The following is a 24,269-nucleotide window of genomic DNA, read 5'->3' as shown; positions in this document are numbered from 1 at the left end:
AAACCCATATTTTTGTTATTGTGATGCGCTAGCATGTATGAAAGACTGCCACATGGGGCAACCTCTACACAAAAGAACCCAAGAGACTACTCACAGAGGTGACTGGTGAGCCATATTAAGTTCTGAGAAGTTACACAACGAATCCTCAAAAACCAGAAGATGGAATCTAAATATTTTAATGAATACTTACCTGAAGGGCAGCACTGAAGGTGCCATCCCTCAGCATGTCTGGCAGGCAGCTAGTCAGTGCATCACAAGCCCTGTATCACGAGGACCAAATTTCGATCTAGTACATGGCAGTGCTGAACCAGAGAAAACATAAACAAAGTGCAAACATACTATAATCTTATGACTGCTTTCACAGCAAACTAAACAATTGACCAACCTCCGGTTGTCAGATAGCCGAAGATAACAGCGAATAATATGTTTTAGCAGGCGTGACGAGGGTTGTTCAGCAAGTGCAGTCACCATATTTCCCAAGACTTGAGCTACAGCGTAAAACCGCTCCGCTGTCATACATATATAATCCAAGCCCACATCGTCCGACAAAATTTTTTGAAGAATAAATGTAGCAACCTGTCAGTATAAATATTTAATCAGACTTCAATTGACCTAAAAGCCAAGTCTATGGAGTTGTAAAAACATTTTTGCATTTGATTAATTTGAAAATGAAAATTTTAGATATGAAAGATCAGAATCTTGGTAAATTGAAGTAATTTTATTTGATATTTGAGTGTTCTATAAGTTAAAAAAGGAAGCAATTAGAGAAATGTGATTTTCCAAAAGGAACCATGTGCGTCTTCCCATGCTACACCATAGTTACGAGCCTATTATCTGGCTCAGCAATCACATCTATTTTCTTCCAAGAATCATACAAGTGGCCAATAATGACATGCATATGGAACAAAGATCATTCAGGTATAACCAAAGATAATCACTTCTTCCACGATTCAAAATGGTGACATCAGACCATTGCCTATCAGCCACCATCAAGTGAATGATGTTTGACCAAAAATTGTAGAAGGGTGGGCGGAATTTGAAATGATTCACAAGGAGAACATACTGTTTTTGATAGTTCACTGCCCATCTGCATACTCTTTAGGCATAGAGGAATTATTTCTGTAGAGAGAAGGAAACTGATGACCTCTGTATCATCAACCTGAAGTAAAAAGAAAAAACAAACAGGTTAGGTTTCAGAGAAAACTACAAATCACAAAAATGAATGTAAAATTGAATTTCACAAAATTTTCAGAAAAGAAAAATTATTCTGCTCTTGGAGTTATAGAAAGCAGCAAGCAATGGTGATAATTCCTTTAGTTTGTTCACAAAAGAAAATGTTTCCAACAACACCACCACTAATGTGAACAAACAGCATTTCTTAAGATCTTCACGGCCAATGTTTTTATGGGTATAAATTTTGATGGCTTTAAGGGAGCATTGTATGAGAACCTCTCTGAAACTACACTAAATATGCAAGCCAAGGTGACATTAAGAAAAATATGCCAAATAAAAAGAACAAATAACTAGCTGCTAACTACCCTATATTATCAAATGCTGAGGGTTTAAAATTTTAAAAGAACGGAGAAGTGGACAAAAGAAGCACTTAAGGAACAAATATCATAAATAATTCAACATCACTAACAGCAAGATAGGGAGAGAGAGAGAGAGAGAGAGTTCAACATCACATTCATTAAAAGAATAATAAAAAAACCTCTGTTATAGTAAACAAAACTTCAAGAGTACCCTTGAGGTCTTAAAAACAAGATCTAAAATGTTGGTTGCAAACTGCTTCTCTATATACACAGCTGCCTTTAACAAATAACATCAACAATTAAGGGACTGTTTCAAGATGCTAGTTTTTTTTTGTGTTTGTTTTGACAGTATGTTTCATTCCACTTGTGCCGTGTTCATTTGGGCTAAAAAATATGGAAATCGAGCCTGAAAACAATGATTGATTTTGGTAATCCGTGTCCTTTTTTGTTGAAAAAACATGATAGAATCAAATTTTTTATTTTGTCAATATGTTCTTACCTACAAAAATTTAGCCAAATTAAGAAAATCCAAGAAAATAATAAGAATAAATTGAGAAAAAATTCAGAGAAAATCAGAAAGATACTTCTTCTTCTTCTTCCTTCTGATTGTGTGTATCCATATATATATATATATATATAGAGAGAGAGAGAGAGAGAGAGAGCAGTCAAGGGTTACTGAAAACCAGATCAAGGGTCATCTTGTTCATTTTAGTGTGCAGTGTGTGTGTGTCCACATATACACATATATAGAGAGAGACCCGAGAATGGGGGTCATGGAACCCAAATCTGGGTCCGATTATCAAAGATCGGGGGTTAATGAACCTCAATCTAGGTTTGGCAACCCCAAATCTTGGATTGCCCTATTCATTTCTGTGTGTAGACAGAGAGAGAGAGAGAGAGAGAGAGAGAGACCTCGAGCAAGATTTTCAGTATGCATATGTATACATAGAGAGCAAGAGAATCATTAGAGGCCATTGTAGGAGTCATCGTTGCTGTCGAAGAACGAGAGAGAGGGTTCGTACAGAGAATGCTAGTGCCTGAGAGTGAAATGGAAAGAGAATGGGATGGAAATCTTTTACAAGGAAAGGGTTTTTTCCTGCTGCCGTTTTTGCAGTTCATTTCATTTGTTCTCATTATTTAGGATAGAAAATGAGATAGCCAAGCAACCTTCCAAATTTTCGATTCTGAAATTACGAAAATAAAATACAAAATGCAAAAATGGCCACGTTTTCAGACATGCCCTAAATGGTTCTGTTTGTTGTCTTGGTTCAAATTTCCACAGTAAAATACTCAAATAAACATAAGACCAAGGAAAAGTAGGGGAAGGGTAGAGGGAGACAGGTGACCAATACCTAGACAAAGAAATCTTTAAATAGAGCAAAGTGTAAATTTATAAATTCTATGAATGAAAAATAGCATCTTAGTGCACGAGACTCCCCACGTCGCATAGGATGGGGGAGGGTCATGTTTATATGCACCATTCCCATCACTTTTTTCTCAAAGAGACTTCACAATTCTAACCCATGACCTCTTACTGTCACTATCAAAGCTAACCCTCTAAATTCTAAGAGTGTATAATATTAATCAAAATGCCAGGAGCACTAAAAACCCATGCCTATAATTATCAGAGTATGAAAATTGGTCAATGATAGCCTATGAACCACAAACATGGAGAAAAGACATTTTCTAAAATAGTAGGATACAACACAACCAGGAAACAGTAATTAATAAAATAAATTTTTATATATCTAATAGCATAATAAGTATCAAACTATATTCCAAATAATCCAAGTATCCACTTGAATAAGTCTAATATAATTAGCAATCAACTCACAAATCATTACTCATTTCAAATTCAACCACCAAAAGGTTGAAAACTGAAGTGCCATGGATCAAAACGACAAAAAACTGAAGAGTAATGCAATTGCCAAGTCAAGAAAGTGAATAGTTATACATACATACATATATATATATATATATATATAAACTTAGTCTTTGAAGTGTCCATAGAGGGAACCTGTGTCCTATGTGTGTCCCCTATCCTTCAAAGAAAATAAAAAGAGTGTTAGATATGCCATATGAGGATGTCCACATTGGTGGCTTCAGTGACAGGCCAATGACACCAATACAGCAGCCCCTAGAGAGTGCCTGTGCTTCTCATGTGGAAGATACTCCGATTCCTGATTCACTTCCTGCTAGAAGTGGAGTTCAAGAGATAAGATCAAGTATGCATCTCATGCTACCCATGATTATTCTGCTGTGAAGTCATTTTGGAAATTTGTACACAGAAAACCTTTGAATTTTAGATGAACAGGCATTTCTTTTACTAGCATACATATAAAATATGTCCGCGAAACCATCCCGTATCAAGATTGTTTATGCACCTCAACAGTAAAGATTAAGAATACCAGTCACACAGAAAACAATATCAGTTGGATGAAGCACCTTCACCAATGCACCAATGATGCCCAAGGAATTAAGCCTTAAATACTCAAATGGCCTTGAATTGCTGGTTATCTTAAGGAAAGGGTACACATATAAAGGAATTTGTGCTGCAAAGGAAAAACCATCAATTAGAACATTTTCAATAAATCCAGACGGACTTCAAGAAATACGTGTAAAGCACAACCACAGAAACACTATTTTTGTAATATTACACTCCCAAAGAGGAAGAAATATAGTACTTCAAAGGCTAAAAGGTATATACAAATGACCAAAATCTAAAATATTAGCCTATGAAAAATATTAACTTCAACTATTCATAAAAGGGTCAGCGGAATTTAGTTGTCTATGAAAAATGAGGATAAATAGAAATCAAATTCCTAGCTGGTTGGAGAACTTTATGATCACTAGCAATCCACAGATCCTCTTAATACATTGTACTGCAATAAGCAAGAAGTGTAGCACAGACAAAAAGGTATGTGACATGGAAATCTCAAAAGGAAGAAAAAGACAGGCGCCAATAGCAGGTATGCTACTCACAGACCATAACTGAATCTATTGTACTGCAATAAGAAAGAGGTGGAGAACCCACAAAAAGCACGTGACGTGGAAATCTCAAAAGGAAGAAAAAGACAGGCGTTGATTCAGGTCATTTATTTGCACAAATAACCATTACCAAATCTAATGTTCAGCGCTGTAGCAGTAGTAATTATTAGAAGAGGAAAACTAGCAAACTGACCATTACAATATGTCCTCTTCATTTATTTGTAACTAACCCAAAATGAAGTTTTGGAGATGAGAATTTTTTAGTATTCTGAGAGGACTAATATACTAAGAAAATGCCCATACAAGAAAGGTAAATATGTAAATAAAATCAAAGCTAGAAAGTTGGACAACACTACTGAACCTTTTGTGATGTTAGACTTTAATTCCAAGTTAGAAAGATACTGTCAAGTATCAGAATCCTTGACTGTTATTTCCATAATCTCCAATTAATACGGAAAAAAAATAATAGGGAAATAAAAAAAAAAGGACCCAATTCCCTTCCAAAAACAAAAGAACAAAAAAGGGGGCTGGGGGGCGGCAGGGGGATAGAGGGACAGAGAGAGAAGAAATACCTGAAATTGATTTAAGCATTTCAGAATGTTACAGGTAAAAATAAAAGATGTTATACTTGATTTCGTGCGTTTTTAACACAAATTAACTACAAAAAGAAGCCACGTAGAGAAAGGCATATGCATGATTATACATAAAATCAAAAGGGGGAAGGAATCTTTAAACACGGTAAGGAATTATAACCTCATGCAATTACAATTTGTGCAGGTAATGGAGCCTTTATGTGCTAACATAATGAGAGAAAATTACCACTGAGGAATGGCATTCTCGTTTCTGGGTGTGAGGCGACAGACTGCAAAATAGATTAATGATATACTTTGTAAGTATTCAAAAAAATAATGATGAAAAAAAGATGGCAAATATAATATCCTCAACCTTTGACTCTACTCAAGTTTTCAATGCTATCCTTCAACTTTTGATTTTTCTAGTTTAAACCCTTGCACTTCAATAATTAAGTGACTGAAGTCCAACTTATTAGCAGAAGTTAGAAAATTGAAATCAGTGTATCACTAGAATCTTGCATTTCAACGTAAACTAGACTTGAACGTTATTTGTAACTGCAAAAGCTTCATCTCTCTATCTTGTATTCGTTCCCCCCACCCCCCAACTCAAAAGAACTCCCCACCTTCCCCTTATTATAATTGTAGTGAAAAAATATGTATTAAAGAAACACCAAAACAAACAAGGTACCTGGAGAAGAGCAAGTGCATTACAAACTCGATTAGATTGTCCTGGGGTAAGGTTTGGTGGGGATAAAAGAGGGTACATTGAAATTATCTCCTGCAAATAATGAGCAAATTTGGCAGGATCATACAGACGGAATATATGACATAATCCAGTCAATTAGTAACAAAAAAGTGAAATACTAATCCTAAAAATTTACTTATTCCTGGTATGATGGGCTGTAAGTAGAAAGAGAAAATGAAAAGACTAAAAACACAAGTACTTTTCTTGACAGAACAAAAATTGAAGTTTAGCATAACAAATCACGATTAATATATATTTGACAAAGCTCGTCTGATGCCCACCTGATTAACAAAAAAAGTTTTGGACCACCATTAAAGGCTTCCACAAACTTGGAGGCCAGAAATTCAGTCTGGACTGATTAAAGCTACTTTGACTCTGTCCATGCCACCTTTTTTAGTAAATAAAAGTTTTCTTATAAGAAGCAATGCATCAAAAAAGGTAATGCCTTGAGGAGAACAGTATTATGTGATAAAAGAAAAGCCTATCTCTGGGTAGAAATGATTCAAAAGATAGACTCTTTTGACATATAATCAATCTTACCTAATGAGATTATGGCTTTGATTTGTTGTTTTTGTAAAGAGAAGAAGAGAAGATAATTTCTTCTCTTTGCCTGCAACCTTATTATAGGAATGCAATGCCCCTGTAACAAGGAAAGGACATTGTGCCCTCGTAATAGGGAATGTTCAGAACAGAGTCCCTCCTTTGTTACATGGAAGCAGTGTCCTCGTTACATGGAAGTGATGCACTTTGTGTCCTTATACCTATGTGGTACCAGCAATAAGTGAACACCATTATGACATTGGCTGGTACCTTAACTGATATCTTAACTGAAACTGAATGACAATATTTTTGTATCAAAGTGTTTCTGGTACAATATGTACAAGCCGTACAAAATTGGATTCACATATTGTTCAAACTCATAACTTCTAGCCTATTCTACTACCATGTTAGATTGTTAGCCAAAAGCTCATCTGAAAGTTTAAACTTGAAGAGAAATGGGTAATTATTTTTTTTATATTACTATCGTTGCTCCCAGTGGCCCATAATGCCTCCACTCATCTGTTAGTATAGTGAACCAATTCATGAATCCTAAAGAAGAACACATGGAAGCAGTGTATTGCATTCTAAGGTATCTAAAATTAACTCCATGCAAGGGATTAATGTTCAGAAAAACTGCAAACAGAGATGTGGAAGTATACAGTGATGTAGGCTGAGCTAGTTCAGTTCTAGACAGGAGGTCAACCTCCGGGTACTGTTCATATGTGTGGGGAAATCTAGTTACTTGGCACAGTAAAAAACAATCTGTGGTCTCTCAAAATAGTGCGGAAGCTGAATTCAGAGCTATGGCTCAAGAATTTTGTAAAGGAATATGGTTGAGAAGATTACTACAAGATATGAAGATGAGTATTGCAAAACTAATGAAAGTACTGTGTAACAACCAATCTAGTATTAGCATTGCAAAGTATCTAGTTCATCATGAACGAACAAAACATATGGAATTTGATCGACATTTCATCAAAGAGACGTCGTAAGAAGGGGTATTTCAACTTATTTATACACCTACCAATAGTCAAGTCGCAGACATACTCACTAAAGCCTTGCTGAAGAAAATATTTGAAGATTTGAATTGCAACCTTAGTCTAAACAACATATTCAACCCAGCTTGAAGGGGAGCGTGGAGATTTCAAGCAATATCAGTCATTAGCCGACTGATTATTCTGTTTCCTATTTTCTTAGTTTACTATTTTTTTTTTTTGTGATAAAGTCAACTTATTTCCTTGTTTGAGTAGAGAGAATAAATCAATCTCTCAAAGTTAGCTGTAGGTTTCCTAAATAGTGTAGATGTAACTTCCTATTTTAGTGTACATAATAGTAAACTAGAAAGGATGTATTTTGTATATATATCGTTCACTTTGATGAATACAAAAAAAAAAGTTATTCTTTGTAAAATTTCTGCACTATTTAACCAAAATCTAGACCTAAAACAATTACCAATTTTAAAATGAAAATTCCACCAAAAATATAATCTTAAACAGTTACCACCTTCAAAACAAAAATTTAAAAAAAGTCTGCTCAAACTTTCAATCCCTCAACACCCCTCTGTGATGCCACCACCCAATAGGACAAGAAAAGGCACCAAATACCACCCAACCCACAAACTACCATACTAAACCACCACCAGACTAATAAAATGCTACCCCTTCTATAATCAGCCTCGAAGGAAACTTATTGAAGGGCATTGTCAATGAATTTAAGATTCTCAATCCCCAATCCACGCATCAACCTAGGAGGCTTGCACTCCACACCAACATTTGTATCATCCATAGGATCACCAAGAGACAAACAATTATGCAAAGGTAGAGAACAGATGGTGCTTTTATAAAGGAGAGCTTCCCGGCTTTTAACAAATATTAACCCTTCCATTGTAGCAAGTTTTATCTTAATTCTCACCAACACAACATTCTACATAGATTTGGGCTAGGTTTGAAGCTATGGCTAGCCCTATATAGGACAAGGGTAGAGACTCGACACTACACCCACAGGAAGTAGCCAAATACCCCAAAAGTTGTTCATACAACCCACCAAAATCATCTCACTTTTAGTCAAAGTAATGTGGAGGCCTAACACAGTCTCAAAGCACAAAAGAACACACGTCAGGGTCCTCAACTCCCTTTCATGGCATCAAAAGCAAGGTCCATTAAATGCCAAATCCCTTAACTTGACCCAATGGAAAATCACATTTTCTACTTCATACCATAGTTAAACAATTTGTGGCACCTCCCCCCCCCCCCCCCCCCAAATGAAACTGTGTTTCCGATCACATGAATCTATTTGCGATACAAGCATATATTGGAACAGTGATGGATGTGACTTGGATGGCCAGAAATGATGATCCCAAAATTATGAACAGTACAAGGGCTGATAAACTGGTTTTATTCATTCAAATATTCATCTTCAATCACGGTTTTGTAGGACTTTATAGAAGATGGGATACTGATACGGATAATGATAAAGGATTTTGTTACTAGATTGGAGGAGATGAGATGTAGTTCTCTAGCTATTGAATATGTTGAAATGCCAAGTGAAGAGGAAGCTACACAAGATTGCTCAAGAGGGTTGCTTGCTGCCACATACAAGCCATCATCTAAGCTTGTGAAAGGAAGCAATTCTAAAGATAGGGGGGAAAGGTAAATCATAAACAAGGTGGATAGAGATGTGGGATTTAGGTGCTCTTATCATTAAGCTTTTGAGATGATTGTTAACTTTAAATTTATTATGTTAGCATTCAGTTGTTTTTTCTTTGTTTCAGTTCTACTATTATGGCTTTATGTAACTGCAGACTTGCTTTTAGTTAAGTTGAACTTTATTTTCTTTGCAATATCTTATGAACATACAAAAATGTTTCCTTCGAATTTTAATAAGCGTACCAATACATTATTCAAAGTGAACCATGAACCAAATTGGCATACCAACTAATCCTACCCCCCAAGAATGTGTATCTAGCTAAGTAAGATACCTCATACCTGAATTGGGATGGCTTAGCCTCATTTGGAAGTATAATGTAGTGCCCCACCCCTGAGATCATTCGACAACCAAAACTGGGGAAGACTAAATTACAAAAACCCAAATGCTCGATATTAAATTTTAAATTTCCACACTCCCCAGCTAAAGGTCACTCAATTAATTAATACTAAACCTCTAGTGGGTTTTACCTTTAGTCATGTTTAACTTTCATTACCATTAAGGGTGAAATTGTGCAACAAGATCAAACCTAATCACTATACAACCATTATTTACATATATCAATTCTCGCAAAAAACCAGAATGGGCACAGTATATAAATTGATATATCATTACATAATTGACAAAATTTGAGAGAAAAAATAATTGCTTGATTTCATTCATTCTTTATACATACAATCAATAGAAAAATCTACAAAAGGAAAAATTTTAATTATGGAATTCCTATAATGGAAGGAATCCCTCATCTACTCTCTAATTTACTGACTAAAACTATCAATATCTGTACATTGAATCTCTATCTATACATTAGGAAACTATGCCAAATATCCCAAATCTTCTTAATTCATAGCTTTCCAAAAATACTTGAGTAAATTTGCCAATTATCTGATTAATTAAGCCAGCTTGTTTTCTAACACTCCCTCTCAAGCTAGTGAATAGATATTTGTCCATTCCCAGCTTGGAAATTAATATTTGAAACTGAGGGTTGCCAATTCCCTTTGCGAACACATTTGCTAGTTGGGACTCTAAAGGCACAAAAGGAGTACAAATGAGACCACTGTCTAGTTTTTCCTTAACGAAATGTCTGTCAACTTCAATGTGTTTTATTTGGTCATATTATACGGGATTTTGTGCTATGTTGATGACTAACTTGTTGTCATAGTAGAGCTTCATAGGACCATCCTACTTAATCTTTAAATCTTCCAAGATAATCTTTAGCCATAGTAACTCACATATCCTCTGTGCCATAGGTCGGAATTCAAATTTAGCACTTGACCTTTCCACCACATTTTGCTTTTTGCTCCTCCAAGTGACTAAATTTTCTCCAAGAATTGTGCAATACCAAGAGGTAGATCTCTTGTCTGTCACTGAACTTGCATAGTCAGCATCTGTATAGGCTTCAGGTGCAATCTTTGCATGCTTTTTGAACAATATTCCTTTTCCTGGAGTCCCTTTAAATAGTGTAATACTCTATAAACTGCCTCCAGATGTATTTCCTTCAGATTATGCATGAATTGGCTCACAACACTCACTGTGTAGGCGATGTTTGGGCATGTCTTAGATATATAGATTAGCCGATCAACTAATCTCTGATACATTTCTCTATCTATTGCTGTGTCACCTTTAGCTTCCTTAAGTTTGTGATTCAAATCTATAGGTGAGTTCACAGGCTTGCATGCCAACTTTCTTGTATCCCTTAATAGATCAGTAATGTACTTTTGCTAAGAAATGAAAAACTCTATCTTGGACCGTGCTACTTCAATTTCCAGGAAGTATTTAAGGTGTCCAAGCTCCTTAATTTCAGATTCCTTCCTCAAGCGTTCCCATAGATTATGCCTTTCTTGCTGATCATTCCCTGTCACTATTATGTCATCCACATATATAATGAGGGTTGTGACTCTCTCTAAACCTAAATGTTTGATAAACAGAGTGCGGTCTCCTTGACTTTGTTTGTAGCCCATGCTTACCATAACTTTAGTGAATCTCCCAAACTAAGCTCTAGGCAACTGTTTCAAACCATACAGTGCTTTCTTAAGTTTGCATACCTTATTTGAGGCTACGTTCTTAATGTAACCAGGTGGAATCTCCATATATATTTCTTCCTCAATATCTCCATGTAGAAAGACATTTTTCACATCAAACTACTGAAGGGGCAAGTCAAAATTTAGAGCTAAAGACAATCGAATTCTCACAATGTTTATTTTTGCTACAGAAGCAAAAGTTTCTTAGTAGTCTATCCCATACGTTTGCATGTATTCTTTTGCTACCAGCTTGCTTTGTACCTTTTTAGTGTTCCATCTGCCTTGTATTGCACGATGTATACCCACTTGCACCCTACTAGTTTCTTCCCTTTTGGTAGTTCTACAACCTCCCATGTATTGTTCTTCTCCAAGGCTTGCATTTCGACATTCATAGCATTTTTCCAATTCTCATATGATAAAACCTTAGAAAGGGTGCTGTGAATTGTCACGGTGTTTAAATTTGTGAGGAAGCATCTATGACAGGGTGAGCATCTCACAAATGACACAAACTTTGAAATTGGATACCGTGGCTGTTTAGTACATTCTCTGGTTCCTTTCCTAATGGCAATAGGCAAATCAATTTCAAGTGTAGACCGAGAAGGATTAGAAGGTATTGCCTCATTTCTGGGATCTGGATTTGATGCTTGAACTAGCCTTGGTTTAGGAGCTAGATCTTTCCTTCTTGAGTAGATTTGAGAAAACTTGTTATCAAAAACACTCATTCCCCCCATCTAAGGATACAAGCTCCGATTCAAGTTCAAATGGGGCTTTAAGTGGATGTTCAAAAGGTTTAGGATCAGGTTGAGGTTCAGAGGCTTTAAGAGGATGTTCAAAAGGTTCAGGATTAGGTTGAGGTTTAGGGAACCGTTGATGTTGCCTGGTTGTTAGTAGGTCTAGGAGAAAAAAATCCTTATATTTCACAAGTGTTGGCACCCTCTGAAGATAAGGTTTGGTGAAGTGTGGCTTTGTTTCATCAAATGTTACATCAGCAGAGATGAGGAATTTTCTGGCTGGTGGATGATAGCATTTGTACCCCTTTTGAGTTGAAGAATGTCCCACAAAGATGGTTTTGAGAGCTCTTGGATCCAATTTCCCTTGGTTTTGATCATGGACATGAATATACGAGATACATTCAGATATTCTAGGAGAATGATGGTTGGTGATGCTAAGACTTGAATAAAACTATTATGGTACTTCCATGGGACTTTTGAGACTCAATACCTAGGTAGGAAGGTGGTTGATAATATGAGTGGCTATGAGAACTGCTTCCCTCTAATAATGTTTTGGAACATTCCTTTGGAATAGTAATGCCCGGGTTGTGGAAAGGAGATGACCATTTTTCCTCTAGGCTACAATATTTTGTTGGGGGTATAAACACAAGATGATTCATGAATGATCCCCAAACAATGCTATTGAAGTAATCCCTAGCATTGTTTGTTTGAACCTTTTAACTTGGACATCGAATTGGGTTTTTATCATGGAAAGAAAGTTTGGAAGTACATCACTAACTTCACTTTTGGATTTGAGCAGATATACCCAAGTAACTTTGGTACAATCGTCAATGAATGACACAAACCAACGAGCCCCAAAAATATTAGAAATTGTGGATGGACCCCATATGTCACTATGAATCAAATCAAGGGAATAGAGCTCCTTTTATTGTTAATGGGAAAGGATGCATGTTTGTGTTTTGCAAACTCACACACCTCACATCCTTTAAACAAGAAAGGAAATATAATTTCAAGAATTTTAAAAAGGGATGACCAAGTCTATAATGATGAAACTAGATCAAGTCTTCATTGGTGGAGTGGTGGTGTTCGGATAGGAGAGTTAGTGGATGATTCTGCTCGCTGATGTTTGGTTTCTCAGACACATCAAGATAGCATAATCCGTCCTTTTCCTCCGCACGTCCAACCATCATTCTTGAATGCTAGTCCTGAAATAAACATTGAGTTGGAAAAAATATAACTTTACAATTTAGATCTCAAGAGATTTTGGTGATTGATACCAAATTTGTGGACAATTTCGAAACACGAAGGATATTTTTGAGGGTGAGGTTTGGACTTGAAAAAAATAAATATCCTAAGTAGGACTAACTTAGGTAGGATCGGAGACTAACAAATCAACTTGCTTCTCACTTTGTATTGAGTTTGGAATGAATATATATACACGAGCTTAGCCACGGTTGCTACTAAAATACTGGGGTAAAGTACAAGAATACAATTTCAAACATGTTACAACTAGATAGGATAGACTTTAAACTTGAATGGTAGTTTTATCCTATTTTTATGGAACCACTTTATCTCTTCATCCTCTCATCTCCTTAATTTCAAATATGCCTTATCACTTCACCATACTTTCGGTTTTCTATTCAAAACAACAACTTGAATTTCTGGTTTTTCATCTTATCTTCTTTAACAGGACTGATTCTTATATTTCTTATTCCAGCTACTGTAGTTGGTGAGCCATCTACAGTGGATATTTTTCGATTACTTGAATAGGGAGTATATGTTCTAAAGTTTTGAGAGACATGGGTCTTGTGATATGTGACTCCCAAATCAATAATCCATGAGTTTCTAAAGGACCTTTCTAAGACATTTAAACCATGAGAGATTGGAAACTTACTTGAATGTGCCAATGAACAGGTACTTGAAGGTTTCTCGAGAGATGCCAAGAAGTTCCGCAGTTTCTCAATCTCCTCTTTATTGAAGTCTTTTGATTCCTAGACTTTCTCTCTTCTCCTTGTGGTGCTGTCACTTGGTGTGCTTGCCCTTTTTGCAGCTTATTCTATCCGCCTTTGTTTCCCCACTCTTTGTTAGGAGGATTCCCATGCAGTTTCCAACACTTCTCCCAAGTATGTCTTCATTTGTTACAGTAAGTGCACCATAGAGAGTCCTTTTCTTCCCCACTTGCAAACTTTGGTTCAGTCTTCCAATGCTCCTTTGGACCACGATTTGCAGCCTTTGTCAGCATGGCCGAAGCTTCCAATGGTTGTCTCCAACATCAATCCTCTTTTACTCTCCTCAACCAAAATGATTGATACTACCTCAATAAGTGAAGGCAGATCTTCCTTACCCAAGACTTGGATTCTCAAAGGATCAAATTTTGCACTTTGTCCTGCCAGAAAATCATAGGTTCGATCCTTCTCAATAAATGCCTTTAACATGGCTGCATCCTCGCTATCTTTCATTTTTATCACTTGGTGTTGGTCCATCTTTGGCCACATCCCTTTCAAAAAATTCACATATTTTGTGATAGTTTTATCTCCCTGCTTTGTTGACATGGTTTGGACCCTCAACTTGTAAATTTGAGTCGCATCCTTGACTTTGGAATAGGTTTGTCAAATTGATTCCCAAATCTCCCTTGCAATTGGTAGAAACATGCATGTGTCATTGATCTCCGGTGACATAGAGTTCCAAAGCCATGCCATAATCATAGAGCCTTGCTTGTCCCATGAGATGAAATTGGGATCACCCTCCTTGGGGCCGGTTCCAAGTGTGATTGAGTTTACCTTTTCCCTTTAAAATGGTCTTAATCAATTATGACCATTTTAAATAGTTCTTCCCATTGAGTCGATATGCAGCACTAATTTGCTGTAGTTTGTCGGTCGTTGGAGTTGATAGCACTTTGTTTGTGGTGTGAGAGATGACTTTAGTAGAGGCAGACACCCTTAGGAATATGAAGGCACTTAGGGAAACAACGATTTAAATGGCAATGGAGGCCTTGATAGACAGTGGCAATGAAGGCCGTAAAGGAGAATTGCCCACGAAAGGCTGACTGAGCAGCAATGGAAATGAAGGCCGAAAAGGGAAAAATTACCCACAAAAAGTATTCCTAAGGCTCTGATACCATGATAGAATTTGAGAGAAAAAATAACTGTTTGATTTCATTCATTCTTTACAGTCCTATATATACAGTGAATAGACAAATCTACAAAAGGAAAACCATTAATTAGGAATTCCTATAATGGAGAGAATCCATAATTTACTGACTAAAATTGTCAATATTTGCATATTGAATCTCTTATCTATACATTAGGAAACTATTCAAAATATTCCAAATCTTCCTAATTCACAAATTTCCAGCTTTCAAAAAATACTCGAGTAAATCTGCCAATTATTCGATTAATTAAGCCAGCTTGTTTTCTGACACTGACAAAACATAACCGAACCCAAGTAATTTTACATCCACATAGAGGGTTCCTTTTGCTTCTTGAGCTTTCCTTGCCCTTCCTTAAACATGTTACATCTACATATATATAGTTTTATACTTTCACTTGTTTTTTGATCCTTAATTGTCCTATGATCACGGAATGCTTTATGATCACCAAGTAATTGACCCTTGCCCCTTACTTAACAACCCTTGATGAGCTATAAGCTTACCCTATAAATTTTCTATATTCAATGTGACATCAAAATCTATGTTGATTCATTAATTTCAATCATTTTCAACTTGAACACACCCTTGGGCTTGTTATAAAAATCCTGACAAAATCTCTACGCTTAATTAGCTTACTTGTTGCCCCTTTTGCTTTTTAAACTCAAACACTTGATTATTCCTAATGAAATCAATTAATTAACTTAATTTCTCAAAATTCACAAATAATTATAAAAATGTAAATTTCCGTTTTTAATAAAAATTCTAAAAAAATACATTGTAACACAAGGTGTTACATGTCCATGGAAATACAAAAAACCTTCAACATTCAAGAACATACGTCTTAGGAAACACCACATGGTGTCAAGAAAATGAAGATATCTACATTTTTTTCAAGTATAATTCAAGAAACTAATGGGCTGTTCAATTGTGGAAGACAACGCCCGTTTTTCAAAAAATTACTCCATAGAAAATGGAAAATAAGAAAACTTGTTGAAATACACAAATTTTCTAAATAAAAAATGAACAGCTGTAAAATGCGGTTTTCAAAAATTAAATTGAGTTTTCCAAGTTCACAAATTTGGAGATTTGGAAAACAGGATTTTTCCACAAAACTTGCCCCAAAATATCTCTCTTTTTTTATCATAAGTTCCAGGTTTCTAGATTGGCAATTAACTTTCTGTACTTACTAACATTTGATCTATGCAAATAAAAATCAGAAATTTTATAGATAATAAGAGATAGAAAACTAGAAATCATTTTCCACAAGAAAACAACCCTTAAGGATCAGTCATCACCTCCACTTCTTGTACACTTCCCACAAATAACGGTGTCATGTTCCTAGGGGCAGGGCAATAATTGTGTTTTTTCTCTTATGCTTGTTGCGTGTACTTAGTTAAAGCGGTTGTGCTTTACTAGATTGTACATTTTGGATAGATGTATTGTTAGGCTATAAATAAGCCATAGCTAGAGGTTGGAAATCATCGTGTGAATGAAGTGAATCCTTTCCCCCCACTTCTCTCTCTCTCTCTCTCTCTCTCACACACACACACACACACACACATTCTCTTTCCTTCTTGCTGTTTCCCTCCTTTTCCGTCTGAACTCTCCCTCCAAATTCTCTATACTTCCCAATTCTACAAGCGACCCCTTGCCAGATCTGAGGATCTAACAATTGGTATCAGAGCGAGGCAGTTTCCGACCTTGCAACAAAGCAGAGTTCTATGAATTGCAGCCATCGACAATGATTGACTTGGAATTGTGGATTGTCGATCCACAGTGGGTGACGACATGAATCCGCGATTGATTGCGAAACTGATCGAGACGCAATAGGAGTTCTTGGAAGCAGCCATAGAATTGATCAAACAATTGAGTCGATCAATTATAGGTGGTGAGCGTAAGGAGGAGCGAGGCGATTTTTATCCAGCAAACTCGGAAGCGAACCAGAGCCAGGCGATCCTCGGCCATCTGATTTCGATCAAGCGGACGACAAGTAGTAAATCCAAGTGATTGAAGATCAATGCAACTGCGGTTGGATACGAGAAAGAGAAAGTAGAAAGGGAGGGAAAGACATAACTGAACAGAGAGAATTGAGGGAGAAGAGAGAAAGAACTGAGGGAGAGATAGGAGAATTAAGAGAGAAAACTGAATTCAATTCATTCATCAACATAAACCCCATCCTCCTACAAGTGGCTTTTATAAGCATCCCTAACTAACTGAAAGCATATTCTAGAAACAGCATCCATGTGCACTTCAACAAAATTAATAGCATCTCCTAACAAAAAATTGTAACTAATTACAATATTACCCCTTTAATTCTCCTTGGGTCGTGACAAATACCTCCACTGATTAGATCTGGTGCATTATAGTAGTTATTTGATCGAAGGTGTGATTGGTGAATTGAGTGATGGTAGAAGAAACTAGAATGAAGTAGCTGGAAACTCGATTGGATGCATTGGAGATTAGCCTTTAACAGAATCAAGAGCAACTGGAGAAGAGATTGGAGACGTTGGAACTCGGCCTTTGCTAGACTCAAGAGGAGGTGAGTCGAGGCAGAGTTGAGATGATGATCTTGGAGAGAAATATGATAGAAGACTTCTCTAGTCTCAGAGAAGAATTCTTTGGTTTTGGACAACAACTAAGCACCGTCTTAACAACTAATCACCGTCTTAAGCCTTGTTCTTTAGAATGCCTAACACAAGCTTGTCAGAAGACTTTTCTCTGAGGACCAACACGACTCCAATTCTTGTTGGATCTTAGAGGTAGACAACATACTCTTGATCCTATAGAAAAAGAGGAGTGGATGGAGTTGGTGCCGGAATCGTCAACAAGAGGAGCCTATAGAAATCCATACCATACTCTAATGCCAAGATTGAACGTTACAATATTCGAAGGAGACAAACCAAGATGCTGGATAAAACGATGTGAACAATTCTTCTACCATCTCTATTCATGGCCATATCTTCTTTAAGGCTATTGTATCCTAAATCAAGAATGGAACCTTTATTAGCAGCTGGTTACAAAGACCTCACATTTCTTTTTGCAGAGTAAAAAATGTCATCATATGATTTCATTTTTTTTTTAATTTATTTAAATATCTACACAACTCTCTCAATTTTATAGAGAAACTAACATGTGATGAAGTTCTGACAGTCATTTACATGTTAATTCTTCTCTTTTACCTTGTTTTCTGGGATTCAAACCCCATGCATAATTAACTTGAATACTTATGCAACAAGTAGACTACAATATTGTTGCGAATAAACTATTTAATGAGTGTCTTTAGACACCCATGGTTCCTGAATTTTATAATTCTAGTTTTCTGAATGTTTTTCTCCCTGTAAGTCTCAACAAGTTCAGTCTTTCATGAAGCTCATACTCAAATGGGGCCCAAGCTAATCGAGTCAGGGACAAATGAGATTATCATTCAACCGGTCTGAAAAGACATTTCTACAAAGGTTTTATGCACCACATTAACCTCACTTTGGGCATGTATCCCTTTTAAGGATGCTTAAAGAAACACAATCTATGTGTGATAGACAAAAAGATAAGTTAGAACAACTTGTTCAATAAGCACATCCAAATTAGCCAGTGATCAAGGAAGAATTCTGCAGCATATTTTGACTGAAAGGAGAAAGACTTGTTGAATGTTGTATTTATTGTATAATTGACTCAGCTGATTAGTTGATTCTGTAGGATGATTTATAGGTTGATGTATATTTGATAGACTGCTTTATAGGTTGATTTGACGGGCTGTATTTCAGGCATAATTCTTTGCCTAATTTTTTGCTTTAAATACATTCCACATTATTATAAATATAGATTAAAAACGAAACTCTTGCTCTCAGGCATTCAGCCAATTCTCTCTTCCCACATGGTATCAGAGCAAGTGTGAGAAAATTCTTTCCCACTATGCTATCCCTCCAGCGGTGCCTTTCTTCTCTTTCCTGCTGTGCTCCACTAGAGGTGCATTCCCTATTGGGAATTTTAGTTATGGTGTGCATCAGAAAATTCCAGTCGGCCTATTCTTGAAATCTCGAGCCTGCATAACTTTTTCACGCGCTTCATGTGCCGTCGCGTCCTTCACTGGACAATGCCAAACCTTCTAGTCTGTTCTCTCATTATGACATCCACAAAGGTTACTTCTGACATGGCAATGAATTCTCCCACTTTTACCTCTGTTTTTACTGGAACCCCTATCAGTACCTATGAATTATTGGTGCTGCTAAAGATCTATCTGGGTTGCTGCCATTGAGTTGTGGTTCATAGGCCAGGGGCATGAAGATCACTTGACCAAGCAAGCTGAATATCAAGCTATGGCTTTAGAAACCTGTGCACTCATAAGGTTGAAGCAATTGTTTCAAGAACTTAAATTTGGAGACATAAGGCAAATGAGTTGATCTGTGATAATGAGAAAGCTCTTCACATTGCCTCTAATCTAGTTTTTCACAAAAGAACCAAACATATAGAAATAGATTGCCACTTTGTTAGAGAGAAGGTTCTTTCAAAAGATATCGTTATTGCATTTGTGAACTCTAATGACCAACTAGCCAATATCTTCACTAAATCCCTCCGTGGGCCAAGGATAACTTACATGTGTACCAAGCTGGGTGCATATGACATGTATACTCCAGCTTGAGGGGGAATGTTGAATGTTGTATTTATTGTATAGTTAACCATGCTGATTAGCTGATTTGATAGACTGATTTATAGGCTGATTGGATAGACTGATTTATAGGTTGATTTGACAGGCTGTATTTCAGGCATAATTCTTTGCCTAATTTTCTGCTGTAAATATGTTCCACATTATTATAAATATAAATTAAAACTGAGACTCTTGCTCTTAGGCATTCAGCCAATTCTATCTTCTCACAAAACTGACTAAGAAAAAAGTGTAATGAGCAGTAGTATGGAGCATACCTGTAAGAGTATAATAATAGTACCAAAGGAGTTCCACAACAATGGAGCCAAATCTTGGAACAATTCTCTCATCTTAAAAAAGAAACAGAGAAGACAACGAAGAATTTAACACAGGATATAACAATTTGAATTGTGTATATATACACACATGGATAAGGATATGAAATGGATACAGAAAAAAGAGAATGTTTTTATATTTTTTGATAATAATGTTTATGGACAAAAGAACCAAAAAGAGCCAACAATATTAAAAGAATTACCACCAATCCAATATGAATATTCTATTTCAACCACAAAGATAATAATATATAAATATTAAAAAGAATACCACTGACTCAACAATGAAGACACTCATTCAATCCATAATAATTACTATATAAACATAATAACATTATGCCTACTAATCCATAAAAACTAACAATACATTTTATTGGAGTTGTCATCATAGGATGAGGCACTGTTGGAGTTGTGATCACTACCACAGCTGGCTTGGTTGGAGGTCATGAAGAAAGAAGAGTGATTTCACTGAAAATTGAAAGAGAGGGAAAGAGAGTGAGGAGGAGGAATATAGAGATAGAGGCAGGGTGGGGGCAGAGGGAAAGAGAAAAGAGCCTGCTCTTTCCATCACACAATGTCTATAGTTTGAAAGAAATTAAGGGCTCATTTGACACTGATTTTTTTTTTGTGTGTGAAAAAGTTGCCTTGCAAACCAATAAAAAAACAAAAAAGAAGTCTGCCTTAAGAAAAAAGGCTATTATGGAGTGTTTGGCTTTTCTTTGTCATTTTCAATGTAAAATAATTTAGAAAATGATAGCAATATCCCTAGAATAAGATAAATATTATACTTTAACATAAAAGTGAAAATATTTTCTTCATTCTACTGAAAATTGCCCAAAAAAGGAAGTCATTTTTGTACTTTTTTTCTTGTTTTTTGGATTTCTTTAAATACTACAATCTTAAAACTTTTTTAAAAAATGGTACTGATTTGAAATTTTTCTAAAAATGCTACAATCTCTCCCTAATCAGCATCCACGGTGGATAAATGCAAGGGTGGCCATTTTAGCTGCATGGAACTCGCTACTAGGAGTAGCGAGTTCCTTGCAACCATTTTAGCCAGTTAGTTACTCACTCCTATTAGGAGTAAGTTTCATGCAGCTAGCTAGCATTAATTCATTGTAGATATTAAATTGGAAGAATTTGCAGCATTTTTGTAAAAAGTTTGAAATTTTTTTATTTTTTTTTATATACAACCATCTTAAAACTTATTTAAAAAATGCTACTGATTTGAAACTTTTATACAAATGCTACAATCTCTCCCCGATTAGTATCCATGATGGAGAAATGCAACCTTGGTCATTTTAGTCACATGACACTCACCATTAGTAGTAGCAAGGTCCATGCAGCCATTTTAGTCAGCTAGTTACTCACTCGTATTAATAGCGAGTTTCATGTAGATGGTTGGCATTAATTTATTGTGAATGCTAACTTGGAAAAATTTGCAGCGTTATTTTGTAAATAGTTTGAAATATGTACTATGTTTTAAATAAAATTTTAAATTGTAGAAGTTTTATTTATAAAAAAAAAGTCCCTTTTCTTAGCCTTCTATATTTTCTTGCCCAAAAAGCTCTTTTTTTGAGCCAAAAAAGCTAGCAGCCAATTGCCCTTTTTTTTTTTTAACCAAAGGAAGAGCAAAAGAAACTAGTGCCAAAGGGACCCTAAACCTCAAGTTGTCCTTTTCTTCTATTCCATACACAAAAAAAAAAAAAAAAAAAAAACTATATTTGCATACCTTGCTCTGAACTAAGTTTTGAAAAATTATATATAGAACCCCAAATGTTTGCCACACACCCTAGATATATCAAGAAAAATAATAATAATAATAAAAAAATTAGAACACACCACTTGGCATGTTTGTTGTGACATATCTATGACATGGTACCCAAAATAAAATGTTAGTTCTTACGTGTAAGAGCTAGAGAGAAAACATAAATTAAAAGGAAATAAAGAGAGAGAATCAAAACTGTACAGACTGAATTGAATGAATATTGCAGCAAGAGCAGTGAGTTTATATACTGGTCTCTGTTATTCAACAACCTGACAAGCCAGCTGTCAGTAACAAACATAATACTAGTTGTGTTTTCCGTATGTAACAAACTGACTGCCACATAAGCTAAGTAGGAAACCGCAAATAAATTGTCCACAAAACAAGAAACTGAATAAATTCTCCTCCTTGTATTCTCTACTCCCTCTATCCTTCACAATTAGAAGTAATATTCTCCTTAACATTCCCCTTCAAAAGACACCTGGTACCTTGCATAGAAGCATTGTGCTCTTCTTGCTTGAGTCTTAAAATCTTTTAAAATTCCGTCTTCAGCACTGTCCTTTAAAGGAAATCGAGGAGAAATCTTCAAACATAACTTGTAACACAAAGATAAGAAACTACCCTGAGAAAGCCCCTTTGTAAAAAAATATCTTTTGTCTGATGCTCATATGGGACATATCTGATATCAACATCACCATTTTCAACTTTTTCCCCAACAAAATGAATATCAATCTCAATATGTTTAGTCCAAGAATGAAAAACAGGATTTCTAGCTATACTTTTTGCTGCAAATATTGTCATGTCATAGTACAGATGATTTGGGAAAAGGATAATCAAGCTCAGAAAACAAGGACTTTAACCACAACACTTCTGTGATTACTTGAGCTAGAGCTTTGTATTCTGCTTCACCAACTGATCTTACCACTACTGAGTTTCTTAGAACTCCAAATAAGTAAATTTCCAACCAAATAGACACACAGACCACTTCTAGATTTTCTGGTAACCATATAGCCAGCATGATCTGCATTTGTGTATAGCTCAATATTTAAGTGAGATGAGGGAGTGAAGAAAAGTCCCAGTCCAAAAGTACCTTTAAGGTACCTTAGTAGTCTCTTATAAGCCTTTCCAATGTTGCTGTTTAGGAGCCACATGAAATTAATTCAACCTATTCACTGTAAATGCAATATCTGGCCTAGTGTAGGTCAGATACTGAAGGGGACCAAAAAGTTTTCTATATAAAGTAGGATTAAAAAATAGATCACCCTCAACAGTAAGCTGAGTACCAACTGTAAAAGGTGTAGGACTAGGTTTACAATTCTCCTTACTGGCTTTGACCAACAAATTGGTAGTATACTTGGACTGTGTGAGATATAAGCCTGTACAATCTGTGAGCTTCAAAACCCAGAAAGGTAACTCACTGAACCAAGAGTTTGAGGACAAAAGCAGCATCAAGATCACAAATGAAAGATTGTAAGAATGCATGGTCGAAACTAGTCCCAAGAATATCAGCAGCATAAACCAAAACAAACAAAACAACTGACTGCACTTTTTAATGAACAAAGAGGCAACAAAAACTGCATTTTGGAAACCCCAAGATTTAAGAGCAGTCTTAGGTATGGTATACCATGCTTGTAGGACTTGTATAAGTCCATAAAGAGACTTCTTATCTTAAGTTTACACATATGAGCAGGATACTCAGAATCGTCAAACCCCTCAGGTTGAGACATATAAACAACTTGTTTAAGTCCATAAAGAGACTTCTTAAGTCTACACAAATGATCAGGATACTTAGAATCGTCAAACCCCTCAGGTTGAAACATATAAACAATTTCTTCTAAATCTCCATTAAGAAAGACATTATTTACATCAATCTATTGAATATCCTGGGCAAATGTAACTGACAGAGAGATAAGAACCAAAATAGTAGGAGCCTTAATCACTTGACTGAAAATTTTTAGAATAGTTAATGCCAGGTGTTTGATGAAAGCCTTTAGCAACAAATCTAACTTTGTACTTAAGAATTGAACCATCCCATTTATAATTTGACCCGAAAGATCCATTTACAACCAATCAGATTGATATCAATAGATTGTGTATCAAGTTCCCAGGTCTTGTTATTCTGCAAGGCAGCAAATTCCTCTTGCATAGCCATGAACCATCTAGGATCTAATAAAACATCTTTAACTGAACAAGGCTCCCGTTCATTCACTAAGGCAACTGATGGAATAACAGGTGAAATGGTAGAAGGAGACATGAGTAACTTGCTCTCTGATCTGGTAATCATAGGATGAACCGAGCAAGGAAGAGGATTAGGTTTTGGTTGGGAAGTAGGCAGAAGAGGAACTGGAATTGAATTGAGAGATTGCTGAGATGTAAAAGAAGTGTTCTTATTGAGAAGGAGAGGTACCAGGAAGTAGTGCCATAGAAGAACAAGGAAATGAAAGGCTGAAGAATGTGATTGGTAAACTAGAAACTGAGTGTTGGTGAATAGGAGATTAAACGATGTTTAAACAAAGTCTTAAAGTCTTAAAAATGACAAGTCTGGAAATA

At 36.0% G+C, this 24,269-nt stretch overlaps 1 protein-coding gene across 2 annotated transcripts in view; it reads right to left on the bottom strand.

Annotated features, from left to right (window-relative positions):
- Nucleotides 1-24,269, bottom strand: part of LOC127811394 (uncharacterized) — a 53,591-nt gene that overhangs the window by 854 nt on the left and 28,468 nt on the right. The window contains exons 2-8 of one of the 2 annotated variants that reach the window (XM_052351205.1): nt 19,898-19,969; nt 5,781-5,870; nt 5,340-5,382; nt 3,978-4,084; nt 1,064-1,159; nt 386-576; nt 191-260 (exon numbers count right to left, since the gene is read on the bottom strand). In XM_052351205.1, coding sequence (XP_052207165.1) covers nt 191-260; nt 386-576; nt 1,064-1,159; nt 3,978-4,084; nt 5,340-5,382; nt 5,781-5,870; nt 19,898-19,969 — 669 coding nt within the window. Of the gene's footprint in view, nt 1-190; nt 261-385; nt 577-1,063; nt 1,160-3,977; nt 4,085-5,339; nt 5,383-5,780; nt 5,871-6,118; nt 8,557-19,897; nt 19,970-24,269 lie in introns of those variants that run through there. The other variant, XM_052351207.1, reaches the window with a different exon arrangement.

Source organism: Diospyros lotus, chromosome 10 (assembly GCF_014633365.1).
Source record: "Diospyros lotus cultivar Yz01 chromosome 10, ASM1463336v1, whole genome shotgun sequence".
NCBI lineage: Eukaryota > Viridiplantae > Streptophyta > Magnoliopsida > Ericales > Ebenaceae > Diospyros > Diospyros lotus.
The sequence above is the reverse complement of the archived record's forward strand: the minus strand, read 5'-3'. Positions and strand labels throughout refer to the sequence as shown.